Raw genomic sequence first — 15,503 nt, forward strand, 5'->3', positions numbered from 1 at the left:
AACCGGCAGGCAAGAGCCGCGTCTGGGATCGGCCGCGGCGTTCCCTCGGAGGCCGCTCTGGATCACGCTTATATGCGGCCCATCGATTTACCGCGGCGCACAAAGGCGTCGATAATAGCAGCCCGCCTTGCACGAGGAGGGGAGGGCAGGCGCGCGCAACCAGGTCAACGCTCTTACGCCGAGACAATAAGGAAACGCCGTTCAGGCAACGATTTACGCGCAAAAAAAAGAAACCTTGACGCCAAAAACGGTTGTCCCGTTGGCAACAATGGGCAGCTCTGCGCGCCACGCCCGAGGAGAATGGAGACGCGAAGGCCGCCGGACTGGCCTCCTTCGATGATCCAATGCTCACGGTACGTATGATTTCGGCGCCTGTAGAGGGCGGCACCCGACGCCCATATTGCGGGGGCTAGGGCCAAAAAAAGGGCTCTCTCGCGAGGTGCTATAGAAGGCTTGAAGCCACGCTCCAGCTGCTGTCGGCCGCTACAGTGGCAGCAAATGCTTAGGTTCGCTCCTCTCTGGCGTGTTTTCAAGCGAAGAAAGCTCGAAGAATTTCCATTGTACGAAACTAGCCGAAGGTCTGCCCACACATAGAACAAAAATAATGCCCCCAAACCAGGGAGTGTTCAAGAGAGCGCACTGAATCAAATCCAGGGCACAGCGTTTGTTGTAGCATATAAGAACGACACTACAAGCCTGAATTATATTTTACATGTGCGCGGAAATGTGAGCAGGCGATGTGATTCGTTTCTAACAGGCTCACCCAAGCACTGTCAAAGCCAAAACTCAAAAGAGCAAGCAGTAAAACGACATGCTGGCAGGACGCCTAGACCTTCGGCGACATTCTTTTCTTTTTATACGTGCACATTTTTATTGAATACAGTCCCAGAGCCCTCATCCATCCCATATCCCTTTGACAAACCGATTTATACATTGAGTACGTACGCTTCGGATATACGCGAAACATACCCCTCTCCTTTAATGACATGGTCACGTACTTTAAACGTCCCATCTAAGACTGGCTCAGGGTCATTCGGCTCCCCCTACCATATTCTTCTAACCGATCCGCCAGAAAGACAAGCACGTACTAACAGTCGCACAGCCGTGCATTACGACACACAGCGGAGCCACATACCACCGCGGCTCTGTTTACAAAACAGAGCCGGCTACCCGGACCACGCAACTCGAGCTCCTGTCTGGGCACAGCACCAGGCAGCGTCGACCTTGGGTGATTGAAAGCCTCGCGATGCCGCACGCATCGTCCCTGCTGCCGGGCGGCCCCTTGTCCAAATGGCTGCCGGCTCCTGCGGCAACAATGCCATCGATAGCGGAGCGCGCGCCTTGTGCGCGTTACGCCAACGCTGTCCGCTATAAGGGACGGCCGAGCGGGGCCCTCGGGCTAGCGTGTATACAAGCGAGTCGTGCGCGACCATGAACCCAAAGAGTGTGCAACAATGATCCGTTTTTCTCCCCGCCACGCTTTCGTCAGTGCCGCGCACCTCCAAGGCCCGCACGAGCCGTTCGGGTAGCAGCAGCAGCACACGCGGACGCAATAAGCCACTGCAAGACGCGGCGGCCTCCCTGAGTCTGGCTCCAGCGCCTTCCAGCTGCCCGTGGCACTGCGCTTGAAGACGCAATGCTGTCTCTCTTTCTCATTCACTCTTGCAGCACCTTTTTTTTCTTTCTTTCCTCCCTGCTGTCTTGCGGAAGGCGCAATTCAATAGCGCTCGCCCTTCTTCTCGCGCGGTGGTCTCTGAGACGTGGCAAGAGCACCGCGACCGCTGGTCCAACACAGCCAGCGGCAGTGACCGCCACGCGGATGTTTCCTATCGGACACGCTGGACGAGAGTGAGCGGCCCGCAGAGGGGCACCGGCTCTTGTGTGTCACCGAGACGAACTGCGGCTACGTGGGTCGGCATACCGGGCTGCTAAGGGGGAACACTGGGGAGTGTGGCTCTCTCCGACGTGGCAATGGTTGCTCGTCATCGAGGCGGCCGTAATGAAAGCGAAGCGAACAGCGAGGGTAATGGTGGAGGGGAGGCAGTGTCTCACGCCGAAGACCCGGTCGACACCCGGGTGGGGGGCAGAGAGAAGGAAGACAACAAAGGAATCGGCGCCGCAGGGCCAAGCCCGGTCGTTCTGAGACGTCCGCGGCGGCTCATACTGGCCGGTCAACTATACAGTGAGTCCGCGCGACGTGGATTGCGCGATCTTGCGCGATGATTCCCGCCCGGCGACCCCCTCCCTCGGGCACTCTTTCGTTGCTGGTCGCGTCCCCGTCATCGGGAGGAGGACCGCTGTGGCCGGCGGCGGTGCGTCTTCGCGCAGAGTTGGCCAACCGACCGCGTGCTTGAAATGGGGGCCGCGGGGACACGGCGCGTTCTCTATTGAGCCGATTAAGTGGCTGTGCGTGCGTGCGGACGAGGAGCCAGGCGAGGCGACGGCGGTCCAAAGCATCTTTCCCTCGCCGCCTTGCGTCAGGCCCATTGTTGGCATCGGCCAGATTTCTTCTCATTCGCCGCCGATGGAAGTGCCGCCGCGCGGCTTTGCCTTTGTGGCGGCGTCCCGTGCCCTGACGGCCGCGTGGCACTCCGCCGTTCTTCGGGAGCCTCCCGGCGTCGTTTTGTCCAGCGCTGGATGACGACGCTCTCCTGTGGACCAACTTTCGCCGCAGCAGTCAGAGGCTGCCTGGTCGCGATTGCGAGAAGATACTCTCTTGCAGCCGCCATTTTTGTAGTCGCAGCTGTTTTTCTGAGGCACGGCAGTTGATACTACAATCTCGCTGACTGAAATTGGACGCGACGCACGCCCGCCATGGACGTCTTTCTCAACGCGCTGTCATATATGGCGAGTGGGATATCATGTAAGGGCGGGCGGCAAGCGAACGCGTGTTCTAGACGCGAATAATCCGACGAATGGTACGGCCTGGCTCTTGCGCCATCAGCGCTAAAGCGTTAGAAGGCTCCTATTTTTCTTACTTCCATGTCGTCGTGAAATCTCGCCCGTTTCTACCTCCTTTTTCTGAGTTTCTATACATTCGATTCAGTCCTGGCCGGCGCATACCACGCTGAGCACTGGTACCAGGTATTGAGCTAACCCGTCGTCGGCGCCAAGACAATTTGGTTTCGGGCAAGACCTTTTCCGAAAGCTCCACTTTTAACAACTAGCGGCGCGGACCTCTCGCGCATGACTACGCGTTGGCGGCGGGGCAACGCAGGACGTGTCCGTATATAGCGCTAGTCAGTACCGTCCCCGCCCAGCCATCCCGAAGCTGTCGTGCGCGCACCGGCAGCATGCAAGCGTGTGATGCGAGGCGGCGCCCAGTAGTACGTGCTCGCGGGGCTTCCGTAAGGAAGCGCAGCGGACCGGAGCCGCTGTGCATTGTCTCGGCTCCCGCCCATTACGTCACCCATGGTCCACTTCCCGAGTACGCGCGTCGCCCGTGCGGGCGCCTAGCGGGGTTCGCCGTGAATCGGCTCCTGTGATGACCCTGCGCCGCTGTCCGGCGCTTCGACCATTATACCCGGGCGTCAGAAGGGGCGCGCTGCCTGACTCCGCGGGATGGCGCGCCGGAAGGCGAGCGCGGAAGGTGTTGTCGAAGTGGACACTGGAAGTGACCGACGGTCACGTGATTCCAACGAGATTTTAAGCGGTACTTCGGTCGTGCGCGGACGCGGGCGCTAATCGACAGCTCTAAATCTAAATGCGCAACACGTGCGTCCAGTTTCGTAACGGGTCAGTTGTTCAGTAAAGGGACAGGCAGGAAGACAGTGGTATTTCAGGGAGACGCGCGCAATCAGCCCTGAAGTATCCCGAGACGAAACAAAAATAAAAAGCCACGTTTTCGAGCGCTTAAGCAATCCAGGAATGCTGTTAAAGCTGCTCGAAAACCAAGCCCGAATCTGACTGTGTTTCCTTTGCGTAAAGTGAAATGAAACGAACGCTTGCGCACAAAATAAAAAAAAAGGTAACGGCTGAGTCAAGAATAGCAGTGCGGATACTTTGAGGGATATGATGGACCGGTGTATGTGTGTACCAAGAACGCGAACAGTGTTTTACTTCAGTCAACCGCTGCGCCCCGCGGCGATTTCCTTATAGAGAAACACAGCGATATAATCGTTCACTTCCGCGTCGTATGGGAAATGGTAAAGAGGAGAAAAAAAGTGTGCACACTAAGAACGCCTTAGACCGTGCAGAACAGTAAGTTGCCCGTGTGAAGGCTGCTCAGAAACAGCGCCAACCGAAGCAAGTTAAAGCGACAACGAGGATCCGCGTTTCCTTGCACTTACCCAGCAATGCTAGTGAGAGGAGTGGCGTAATCGCCTGTGCATGCGCACACTGCTGTAACTGGTTTGTGTTCACTCCATAAACGTTGAGAGGAAGCGGAAGTCACACATATTAAATATTTGGGCATTATTACAGCGCTTAGAATTTGAACCTGCTTTTTGCATTCAATGAAAAAAAGAATGCTGGGAAAGAAGGGGGTTCCAACGAGTTCCCTTCGGTTGGGGAACTTGCTGAACCGTCCATTTGATTTTTTCACTTTAGTTTCACCGACGCGACGCACTTTGGTCTGAAATCAATGGTGTTACTTACGAGAAATTCTCTCTTTTTAGGGAATATGAGGATCAAAATATGGCGAACAGGGAACTCTCGTGGACTGTCGGGGATTTTTAAGAGCGAAAATAATCTCACTTTTCGCAAACTGGCCCTGTTTTTAAGCTTTCAAGGTGCTGCAGGAGGGAAGGGATTGAAATAGCAAAATTTAGGTCAAATTGAAAGAATTTGCGGCTACGGCGTGGAGAAAGAGAAGAATTAGCAGGAACTTTATTTGCTTGGTATATGAGATATCGTATCCGGCATGGAACGTCTCTGTCGGGAAAATAATTATGGTTTACTACCGAATCCCAGTCGAAAAAAACGACATAAACTTGCGAAAAATAGGACAAGATTTTTTGTGATTTTGTAGTAGAGATAGATTTTCTATCGTCTGGTAGTATTTTTCTGTGGTACCGTAATTTTTTGGTGTACTTTTCTGTAGTGTGTAGTTCTGAAGTGCTTTTTTTCAGTCTGTAGTACTTTTCTGTAGTAACAACAGAAGACTATTTTGTACTACAGAACTTCTATTGTTACTAAAAGTTTTCAGTTAAAAACACAACAAAAGATCTGTCGTGACGACAGACACTTTTCTGCTGTGCTTCTCGACTGGGACGAAAGCTTGGAGACCTTCGCTTTCCTATCTGTGGTGCTTTCGCTGTCGGCTGCACAATATAGCGATGATTCCTCCTTGATTCGCCTTCTTGTAGCAATCCGAGAAGATCCGAGCAGTGCGCGAGGCACTTTCCTCGAGGGCAACAAGCCAAGCCGAAGAAGGAGTACCGCTAATAAAGACCGATCTGCGGAAGGCGCTGCAGCTCTGGCCCCCACGAGGAAAACGCTCATCTGCTCGGGCAGACCGACTCTCTGTGTGCAGCAGTCCCAATAAGCACTGGACCATGACGTCATCTGTTTTCGCTAGCTGGTTCTGGAAAGGTGCCTAGTTTGCTCGGCAGAGCGCGTTAACCATGTTTTGCTACGGGAAAGACGACTGGGTGGCCGCAAGCTCTGCCTGGATCTTACGTACACATGCATAACAGAGGCCTTTGTTTCACAATTAATTGTCTCTGCAAGTAATAAAAATTGATGTGATCAGTAATAATCTCCTCAAGATGCAAAGAGGTCAAGATCAGCATGCGCTGACGGAACAATGGCTTTCTACAGGTAGTGTACGTGTCCTGTGCCGATGGTGCGTGTATTACAGCTTGAAGGCAGAGAGTTATTATCTGTACAAGACAGAACAAAAAAATAATCTGTTGAGAACATCTGACCATTGTAAAGCACATTCTGTTATCTTTGTTATTTGTTACAGCATATTGGTTAGGGAATACGTCTACATAGGACAGGTAGTGACCGCAAAGTCGGATCACAAGACTGAAATCGTTACAAGCGTAAGAATCAGGTGGAGCGCATTTGGCAAGTTCTTTCAGATAATGAATCGTAGTTTACGAATATCCCTCAAGAGAAAAGTATATAACGGCTGTACCGCTACTAACGTATTGGACAGAAACATGGTGGTTAACAAAGAGGGGTCAGCTTAAGAAGAACGCAGCGAGCTATGGAAGTAAAAATGGTAGGGGTAGCGTTAAAAGAGACCGGAAGCGGGCAGAAGGGGTGAGGGGACAAATGCGGATTAATGATATCCTAGTCGAAATCAAGAGGAGGAAATTGGCTTGGGCAGGGCATGTAATTGGAAGGCAAGATAACTAACTGATGGTATTTAAGGGAAACTGATGGATCCTAAGAGAGGGAAAGCGCAGCAGGGAGCGGCAGAAAGTTAGGTGGGCGGATGAGATTAAGAAGTTTGCGGGGATAGGATGGCCGCAGCTGGCAAATTACATGGTTAATTGAAGACACATTGGAGAGGCTTTTGTCCTGCAGTGAGCGCAGTCAGGCTGATAATGATGATGACGCTACCAATGCACAGACTCTCTTACACCGAGCCTTAGGCAAACCATAAACTCTCCGCAGCATAATGTCGGTGATTTCGTCAGAGAACCCCACTGTTTAGTGCATGACCTGTACTCTTTGAATGTGGTCGATGGACTTCCAATACACAGCGCCCACGCCAGGACTTATTTTGTCCAAGTTAGCAGTCCGACGGCTGATCGACGGATTTACAGTTCTCAACCTCGGTCTTGTTACGACATCGCTTTCTTATTCTGCGCAGACCTTCAGTCCTCAGCTTTCATTATGTGCGTTCTTCATTACATCCAGCCTAAAAGCACGTAGGCCGACGAACCTTCTACACGCCAGCGAACCGAAATGTTTTCGCTCGCTGTTTTGACTTTATTTCCTGCCTTTATTCACCCATAGGCGTGGACCGCAGGGCAATTACAGTTACGAGAACGAGATTAAGGTCGCATACGAACTTTCGCATTCTCTTTGTCTCTAGACCATTCGCGGAGGCGCTCTCACAAGAAGCTTTACGCCAATAAGACAGAAAAGAATAACAGCCAAACCCGAAATTTATTCTCACATTCCTGACGTCCGCAGGGCTTTGACTAGCGCTGTTCACAGGCAGAGCGTCCTTGCCGCACTTTCAATCGCGATATCCAGTCCTGCCGACCTATTTGCCGCTGCCAATCAGCGAAACAACCCGTACGACAGCCAATAAACACATTATATACATATGACCCCCACTTGTATACACACAAATGATTAAGATGTGAAAATAACAAAAACGCCGCTTTAAGCGAAGATAAAAAGAAGGCATAGAGGAGGCATGAGAGCCAGTTTTGATCTTCGCGTGTTTCGACTCGAAGGCACGTGCAGGGCTACGTCGGCTGTCAGAGGACACGACGAACGGTGCTTAACCTTCTCCCTTCGAACACCCACTCATTTTCCGCCGTTAATGCGCGCCCGCTGCCCCTCGCAGTGCTCACGATAAACGGTACACGTACGTATAGGTCAACCATCGCATTCATGGCGGGGGACCCACACATGGTGTACAAGCAGAATCAGAACGAAAGGTGAAATAGCCGCGCGAATCCCCCCTCTCCAAATGAGCTTTCCCGAACCCCGCCATGCACGAGCACGACCATGGCTGCGTAGCAAAAAGGACAGAGAGCACGCGACCCACCAGCCGTAATCCGGGACCTCGGCCGGCGGGGCTTCGGCTGTGACCCACTTGGCGGTAGACCCCCCCCCACTCGACAGCCGGCTGAGGCAAGCTGTCTCGGCGTGCGGTTCGCGTGCCTGCGGCTTACGCGCGTCACGAAGTGGGCTTTAATTGCGAGTCCCGAATCACGAGCGCGCTGCTTGGCTCGTGCCTTCGCGCGAGCACAAACGCACAGACGCGCCGTAGGCGGAGGGACGCGCGGATGTTTGCGATGCGGTCGACACAAGCGGACACGGTGGCGGAAGCTCACGCTGCGCCCGTTACTCGGTCTCTTGTTTTCCGGGCAAGACGACGACGACAGTGACGGAGGCGCGCGGGGCCGCGTATGTGTAGTGCATGTACCACATGGCGACCGGTTGCGACACATTAGATGGCGGCCGCAGGCGTGCGCGGTCGCCTCTCCCGCGCCCTGCGCGCCGCTGCTGTCGTCGTGCGCAGCGGGGCACCGCGATTTCCCGCCGTGAGTGTTTGATGGAAGCGTCGTGTTTGCCCCCGTGTCTGGCCGATTCGCGAGCGACTGACAATAAGGCGAGCATTCGAAGCGCGAGATTCTTTGACCCAGTGAATAAAGCGGGCGCATTTGGAGTAACGGTTTTGCATAACCCTTTCTTCCCTTAGCTGACCGAGCTTACGTATTGTTGAACTCTTCAATTCTTTTATTTGCATCCTCTCTCGCCCTATCTAAAGAGTGCGCTGAGCCAATTCTCACCTCTAACCTACGTTGCACCCAGATGAGATGATGTCATGGTGACGTCATCTGAACTGGTCCTTAGCTATACCGCTACCTTAGCTGGTCATCGCGTGCTTTGGAAGTTGCATACCTGCTTCGTAGTGTCTGTAACAACCATTTCAAAGACAGTGCAATCGTAACCCTTTCCTCGGCGGTTGCGGGAGTCTAATTTTATCTCCTCGTTAAATTAAAGCGGGTTTACTTAGATGAGTTCATTTATTTTGAGCACTACCGTAAACTATGATGCAAGATGGCCTCCTTAAATTGCTTCGGTTTCTTCCCGTTGACGGACTCTGGCCGTAAAGAGCGATCCAGGCGCGTAAGCAATTGTATTAGTCAGTGCTATATACTACAGCTACGCACAACAGCCATCATTTACATCAGCAAACACACGTTGACAGCACACTAATCGTTAGTAGCCACGAACTGCACTCACTGAAACCTTGCAACCAATCGGCCACTTCATCTGCACTGGCTGTGATTGCCTGCTCCATGTTTTTCGTTATGCTATAGTATAAGAAGGTTGCCTCTCACGTGCCACAAAATCGACACCCTTGCTACAGGAGAATACAACACTCCCTGCTGTTTCTGATGGCCGTCGGAAAATATATAGCGTCGCGAGAGAAAAGCACGGATATATGATTAACGGAGACGCGGACGCTGTAAACGGCCTTAGAGCGAATGGAATAAGGTTTCGTGTTCGCCTGATAAGATATGAATAGCGATTTATCTGACCATGAAAGCCCATCTGAGGTAGAGACAAATGTCCTCAGCATGCAGTGAAGAACTGAGATGCCAAGATAAAGACATGCAGGTCAGGTTGATGCACGCCGCTTATCCGTCATCGTTATCCTCCTTCTATTTTTTAAGTTACCTTAGTGCAGCTCGTGAGTACGATGAGGGCTGCTCCACCAATTTCCGGTAGTCCTCTTTAGTGTTGCAAGGGCAGTAGGCCGCGATAGAACGGGACGAGCAGACACGACCCCATCTCTACAAGAGCAGGATACGTATGGAGAAAAGGTATACACAGCCAGACCTTGGAAGCTTTTGAAGCAGGCTCAAAACGCGAGCGCTGAGGTAGGCTCGGCCCCCCGACCGGCGTGACGCCGATCGCGGCGCCAAACCCGAAATCGTGCAACTCCCGCACCTCAGCGTGAACGCGGGGCGCAAATTTGCATGATGAGTTGCGGTGCCGGTGGTGTTGTAGTATAGTGGTGGTAGTAGTAGGTCACCGTTTGCTGCACGGCCCTTTCATTTCTTGGCGCGTCTTGCTTTTCTCTTTGTTTTTGCCTCCTCATTGTCTTTTCTTCGCACGCGCGTCGTTGTTCGTAACAGTCGTGACCGAGCGCGAACGTGATGGAAGCAGATCGTCCACGCTCGAACGGTTTCCACTCACTCGCAGCGGGGCTGGCCGCCATGTTTGCTGCATGTCTCGTTCGTAGCGGCCGCCTCGGTAGGCCCATGTGGCGCCGATGCGGGAGGCAATTAAGGGGCATTAAAGCGATTTTGAGGCCGTAAGAATTACCGTTCCCTCTGCTCCCATGTACGACTCAACGCGATGCCACGGACGCGGGTGGTACCACGGACTATCGTGCCGGTCGCTATCATTTTACAGGCGCCCGACACGAACCAACAAAGCAGACGGCATTGGGGTTCAACCGGCAAGGCCCGTTTGAGAAATGAGATTTGAACGGCAGGCGAATAGCTGAGGCACCCATATGCTTAGTTGGGGGAGGGTGATTCAATCGGACGCTGACGCCACCTGGTGGTGATTGCAGTGGTGCTTGATAACGGAATGTTACGTCGACGGATATGAAACCATTATATGGAGCGGGTCATTTCGAAAGGGAAATTTTGAGGAGAGCAGAATTGCAACGCTGCGCTTAAATGTAAGCGGGTCTTGCCGAGAAACTTTCCGTTTGAAAAAGAAATGAGGTACCTCGTGGCTTTCACTCCCTTTTTTACGAAGCTGTCGCACTCCCATTTACGACATTCACCGCACGCAAGTCCCGACAATTCGCAGTTGTGAAAAAAGAGTAACGCCATGTGCATCATCACACAACGGCCACTGAGGCACGATTGATGCCTCTTCAGTGCTTGAGCGAATGCGTCCACCAAGGGCGAAAATGTACTTGAATAGAAGGCAAAGGCCCTTACAAGGTTTGGGCGAAAGAATTAGATATCTTGATTGGGCTCAGAAGGCAACTGCGGTGTTGGAATGAAACGCTAAGTTGCACGGACAGGTGTTGGAGGATAAAACACGTGCCTGAAGCAATTATCTCTCGCTAAAACCTGTACGGCTCTGAAGGAGCTGCTCATGTCTTTCGGACAGCTGTAGTCAGGGTGCTACATACTTATCTTCAAATTCAAATTCACTTTATTTCTGGTAGAAAGCAAGTATAGATCATGAGCAAGAAAGTTTAGAAGAGGAATAGTCTACCAAGGAAGACGAGGCAAAAGGCGTTTCACGCCTCACAAGGCCTCACCTCCTGGCGAGAAACACAGCTCTCTCTAAGTTCTCTTAAGTTATTTTATTTACCACTTTCGAGGCCTTTCTCCTACACTCTTTCCCCTATCTATTTTCCTAATCCTTGCGATTTTTTTTTTCTAAATGTAGCTTCGGATGGGAAAGGCGATCTTCCTATTTTTTTTTTCAACACACCTCCTCTCTCTCCTGTCTCTTCTAAAAGAGCCATATGAAGCTAGCAGTAATGTAGACGCATCTGTCAAGAGCGTCACTAGTGCGGGAACAGGAACAACAGCTGCTCTCTTGCGGAATCACGCCTTTGCCGCAGCTTCCATTCGTGCACAGGCTGCATGCGCGCACAAAGCGGGGGGGGGGGGGGGGGGGGGGGGAGAAGAGAGAAATAAAAAAAAGTGGTGACTGCGGAAGTCCGAGCAGGCAGGCATGCTCTCCTTGGATGTCGCGGATGTGTAACCGCCGTCGTCGTTTCCACCGGGATGCGCCTTTCGCGCGTGGGGTGCCTGAAAGGGGAGGAGGAGGAGGAAGAAGAAGAAGCGTACGCACCTTGAAGAGCTTCTCCTTCTGGTACCAGACGTCCTCTTCGTCCTCGACGGTAAAGTCCACGTTCAGCTCGTCCCGAGACCGGGAGAGGATCTTCCGCCGGCTGATCATGGTCGCCTCGGAGCTGACGTCGCCGCTGGACTCTGCCGCCGACGGATCACTCCTGCGAATAGCCACAACAAAAGCGGAACCATGGTTAGGAACCAGACATACACATTTCCCAAGCGAACATGCGGCGGTGCACACTAAAACAGAAGGCCATGAAATCAAACACCCTATCTATAACCATGGTAAGGACTTGCTGGACCCAGAGGATAAGTTCATGCCATGCATCGGAACACAATCGCCAGATTGTTTCTCTGTTGTGGGCAGTGGTCTGCAAGGCAAGCTCGTCCGGCGGATCACTAAACTTGCTGCTTATTTACACAGTACAACTGAAGAAAGCGGGCTGGATGAACACTGATGTTGGCTCTTTACTGTGCTGGACAACAGCCCAAGAGGCAGTCTGCAAGGCACATTGTGAAAGAAGCAAGACAGCGCCGCAAGAAGTTCAAACTTTGCTTTAGCTTTTGATACGCAAATTCTGCATTGAAGAAACGCGGGGCATGCACTGCAGGATTCTGAGTGACGCAACGTACTATACCCACTGCCTGTTTTTGTTGCCGGCATCGAATCACTGGCGCCGCATTCCGGATGGTCGACCTACATACCAGAGGCAGTGGCTGTGGCAGCTAGCGCCACCTTCTGACGCAATTCGTGTTTGCGCGGCTGTACTGAGCTCACTCGCGGTTGTCTGCTAGCAACGAATTCTTCCCTAATATCAGGAGTGAGTCCCATTAATGTAAGGTTTAGTGTTCTGTAAGGTTTCTGTAGATGCCTGGTACGCTTTAAGCTGGTCAACTCATGGGGATGCAGACACGCACGCTGCTACATTGTTTGCAAACTTATTGCGGCCGCTCATTCTCTCTTTCTATGTGCGAAAAATGCATCCAAGACTTTTATAATAACAATCGCCATTTTTATTGCATTACTACAGAGATAAAAAAGCATCAATAGAAATTTCAATAGAAAAACCAGCAATTCAATAAAAGGGCATCAGGCGCTACGATAGTCTTCGCATTCACGTAAACAGACATTAAATAATTAAACTTGGTAGCGACCTTGTGATTCGTCGAACAGGGATGTATCGGTGACAAGCACAATACATCTTCATCGGTGTTAGTTACGTGACGATAACGACAGAAAATAAAATTTAAAAAAGCAACAAAGAAATTCAACCGATTTTCTTATACAGACTTTATAATAAGGCTCCACTGTCAGGGAAGCAACATACCATCCACATTACAAGCAACGTCCTCTATCCTAAAGTGTAGCGGAAATTTTGCTAAATGCAGGGTATTGCCCTGAGTTCATAGCGCCAAAATTTGCGACGAGCAACATTGAGTTGCCTGTAAATATTTACAACTACGTGCGATTTGATAATATTATGTCAGAGTGTCCAGTGGGGTCGTCAATAGGACTTGAACTTGTGAGAAGAGGCGGTAACTATAAAACTTTCTTGGAGATTCATGGCGCTGAATTTCAAACTTCCGTCATGTGCCAGCTGAACGACCGCCATTTTCCTTCGCCTTTTTTTTTTCAAATGTCTTTTTTTTTTGTTAACCGCGCGCACAGCTCGCATAAACTCGCAACGCTTTCGCGAATCGTGAACAGACAGGGGATAAAATACAAACCTTAATCGCAAGTGCGGAGGAGAACACTGGTTGGCGTACAAAAGCAAACCCGAGGCACCTGAGACCCAGTTATTTTTTTTTCTTATCTCTACTTTCTCTACTAAATCACAAACAAAACGAACCAGGCAACAATAGACGACCGCCCTCTACTCTCTGCCTTTTCCTTTCCTTCGAGACCCAGTGAGCGGCTCGGAGTTTGCGCTGCAAGAGGCTTTATCCACCCCAAACCAGTGAAGCGTCCATCGTGCCTACTTTCCTCGCTTCCGCCATGGCGTCTAAGCCTTCCCGGAGTTCATTCCGCGCAATTGAGTTGCAGAAGCGACCAAAACAATTGGCTCGGCTCGACCCACAAAGCGAAATGCGTTAACGTCCGCTTTGTCTCCGAAACCCTCGTTTCCGGTGGCCCACGTCCACTTGGGACGCGGTCAGCTAAACCCCCTCGCAGGTGCGCGCGCTTTTACTAACCACCCGACTGGGTCTAGCCGATGCCCGCGAGACTGGGTCTAGCCGATGCCGGACTCGCAGCGTGACGCCTCTTCAATCGGTTTTATACGGACGGCTTTCCGACGTCCGTTTACCTTTGTCCTAGCGTCGGGGCAGACAGATTCGAAAAGAAACAAAAAATCAAAGAAGGCAATAAAACGAGAAAAGTAGGGTATAGCCTGTAGTTCTTTTCTGCGCCCCGAGGTTGCCTAAAAAAAAAACGCTTCCTTCCGGTGGAAGTAAAACTGTGGTTCGCTGCTGTCTGGTGCTGGCTGCTGCCATGATACAATGTCAGAAAAAGAAGAAGAAAAAAAAACGTGTGTGTATGCGTCAGCAGTGATGGTGTTCAAGGCAAGAGAGTTGGAACGAGCTGGTGTGAAAGAGAGAGTTTCTTCCCAAAACGCGCGCCTCCCGTCAAGAATCCGGAAGAGGTCGCCGCAGCAGAACACATATTCTGGGAGATGCTAGCAGGGAGTCACGATTGCCCGCTTAGAGGCCTAAGGGCCTTCCTACTTTGCGCCCCGTTTCGTCGTTCGGACGGGGGAATCTTTGTTTCTTGTTGGCTGCTTTCCCGGCGTGCGAGAGGTGTATAACGACTCCCGGCCTCATTCACGACGCTGCGTCTTTATACCCCAACGCATTTCACCCCTTATTTTGAGACGAAGAAAACAAAATGGCGGCCATTTTTTTTTCTTTCATCATTTCGTGCAAGGAACTCCGGTGACTCACGTGCAACTGGCTCAGTTCAATTCACTAGAGTAACAGGCAGCGCAAGCAGACCCGTTAACTGAAAGCTGTTTTAATTGTTCGAGGTGCCCTTGGGTTAAGAATCCCAACCCAACCAAGCTGTCGTGGGTTTAAACTAATCGAAGATGAAATAATCGGGGCAGTTGTATACAGCCCGAAGCGCGAACTTTGTTAAAAGAAAAAAACAACAAAAAAGCCAAGTAGTAGCGGCGTGCAGTGCGAGATCCACCGAGGTGCCCGGATGTATTGCGTCTTAGGTATTCGAATCAAAAAAGCAAACAATCAAAAATAAAAAAAATGTGTGTTGCTTGCATAACTCAAACCCCCCCCCCCAAAAAAAAAAAAAAAAAAAAGAAGTCATGTTCGTCAGTTTTGACGCACACAAGTAAAGATACGCTCCATGTTTACAAATCTATTCCACGGTGATACCGCGACGAAGTCAGACGTCACCTGGGGTAATGTTACGAAATTAGACTTACGCCCACCGTGCGAGCCGCGCCCAAAAGTGACATCTCGGCTCACGGCTTAACCATCCACACATTGCTACCCTTACGAAATCTCTCATAGTTACGACTGCTAACGGCGCGGTCTTTGAACCTTGGGCCGCAGTGTGGTCGTGCTGTACGTGCACCTGAATGCACGTACACTCCCACACGTTGCATTCCAGAGGGCTACACCCAGACTCCCATGAAGGCAACCCAGCATTTTGGCACTGCACAGGAACGCGTACCCGCGTCTGCACGAGTCAGTCAGCTGGGCGCGCGGTCCGCGTAGCGTGCAGCCCTGTTTGTATAAGCACTAGCCGCGAAAAGCGAAAATACACATTTCTTTCCCCACTCCGCAAGGCGCTGCGCTTCAACGCTGCTGCACGTTCGGGTCCTTCTCGCGAATAGGCCTCGCTCTCTTGGTATACGGTGCGTATATATATACACACACATAGACACGTACACACACAAAAAGAAAACTAAAAGTAACGGTAGGATCCCCTGAGTGTTCCGTGCACACCGTAGCGGAACGGCACGGCAAAAGGGTGTTGCGCCCGATACGCATCATGACCTGCGCCGTTCA

At 51.5% G+C, this 15,503-nt stretch overlaps 1 protein-coding gene across 3 annotated transcripts in view; it reads right to left on the reverse strand.

Annotated features, from left to right (window-relative positions):
* The window catches only part of exp (expansion), a 302,399-nt gene that overhangs the window by 158,414 nt on the left and 128,482 nt on the right, over positions 1 to 15,503 (reverse strand). For all 3 annotated transcript variants that reach the window (XM_089561691.1, XM_089561675.1, XM_089561684.1), the window contains exon 2: positions 11,476 to 11,635. In XM_089561691.1, coding sequence (XP_089417817.1) covers positions 11,476 to 11,583 — 108 coding nt within the window. In that variant the 5' untranslated portion in view covers positions 11,584 to 11,635. The remainder of the gene's footprint in view (positions 1 to 11,475; positions 11,636 to 15,503) is intronic.

This window comes from Amblyomma mixtum, chromosome 1 (assembly GCF_055824585.1).
Source record: "Amblyomma mixtum isolate Tamu chromosome 1, ASM5582458v1, whole genome shotgun sequence".
NCBI classification, from domain to species: Eukaryota; Metazoa; Arthropoda; class Arachnida; order Ixodida; family Ixodidae; genus Amblyomma; species Amblyomma mixtum.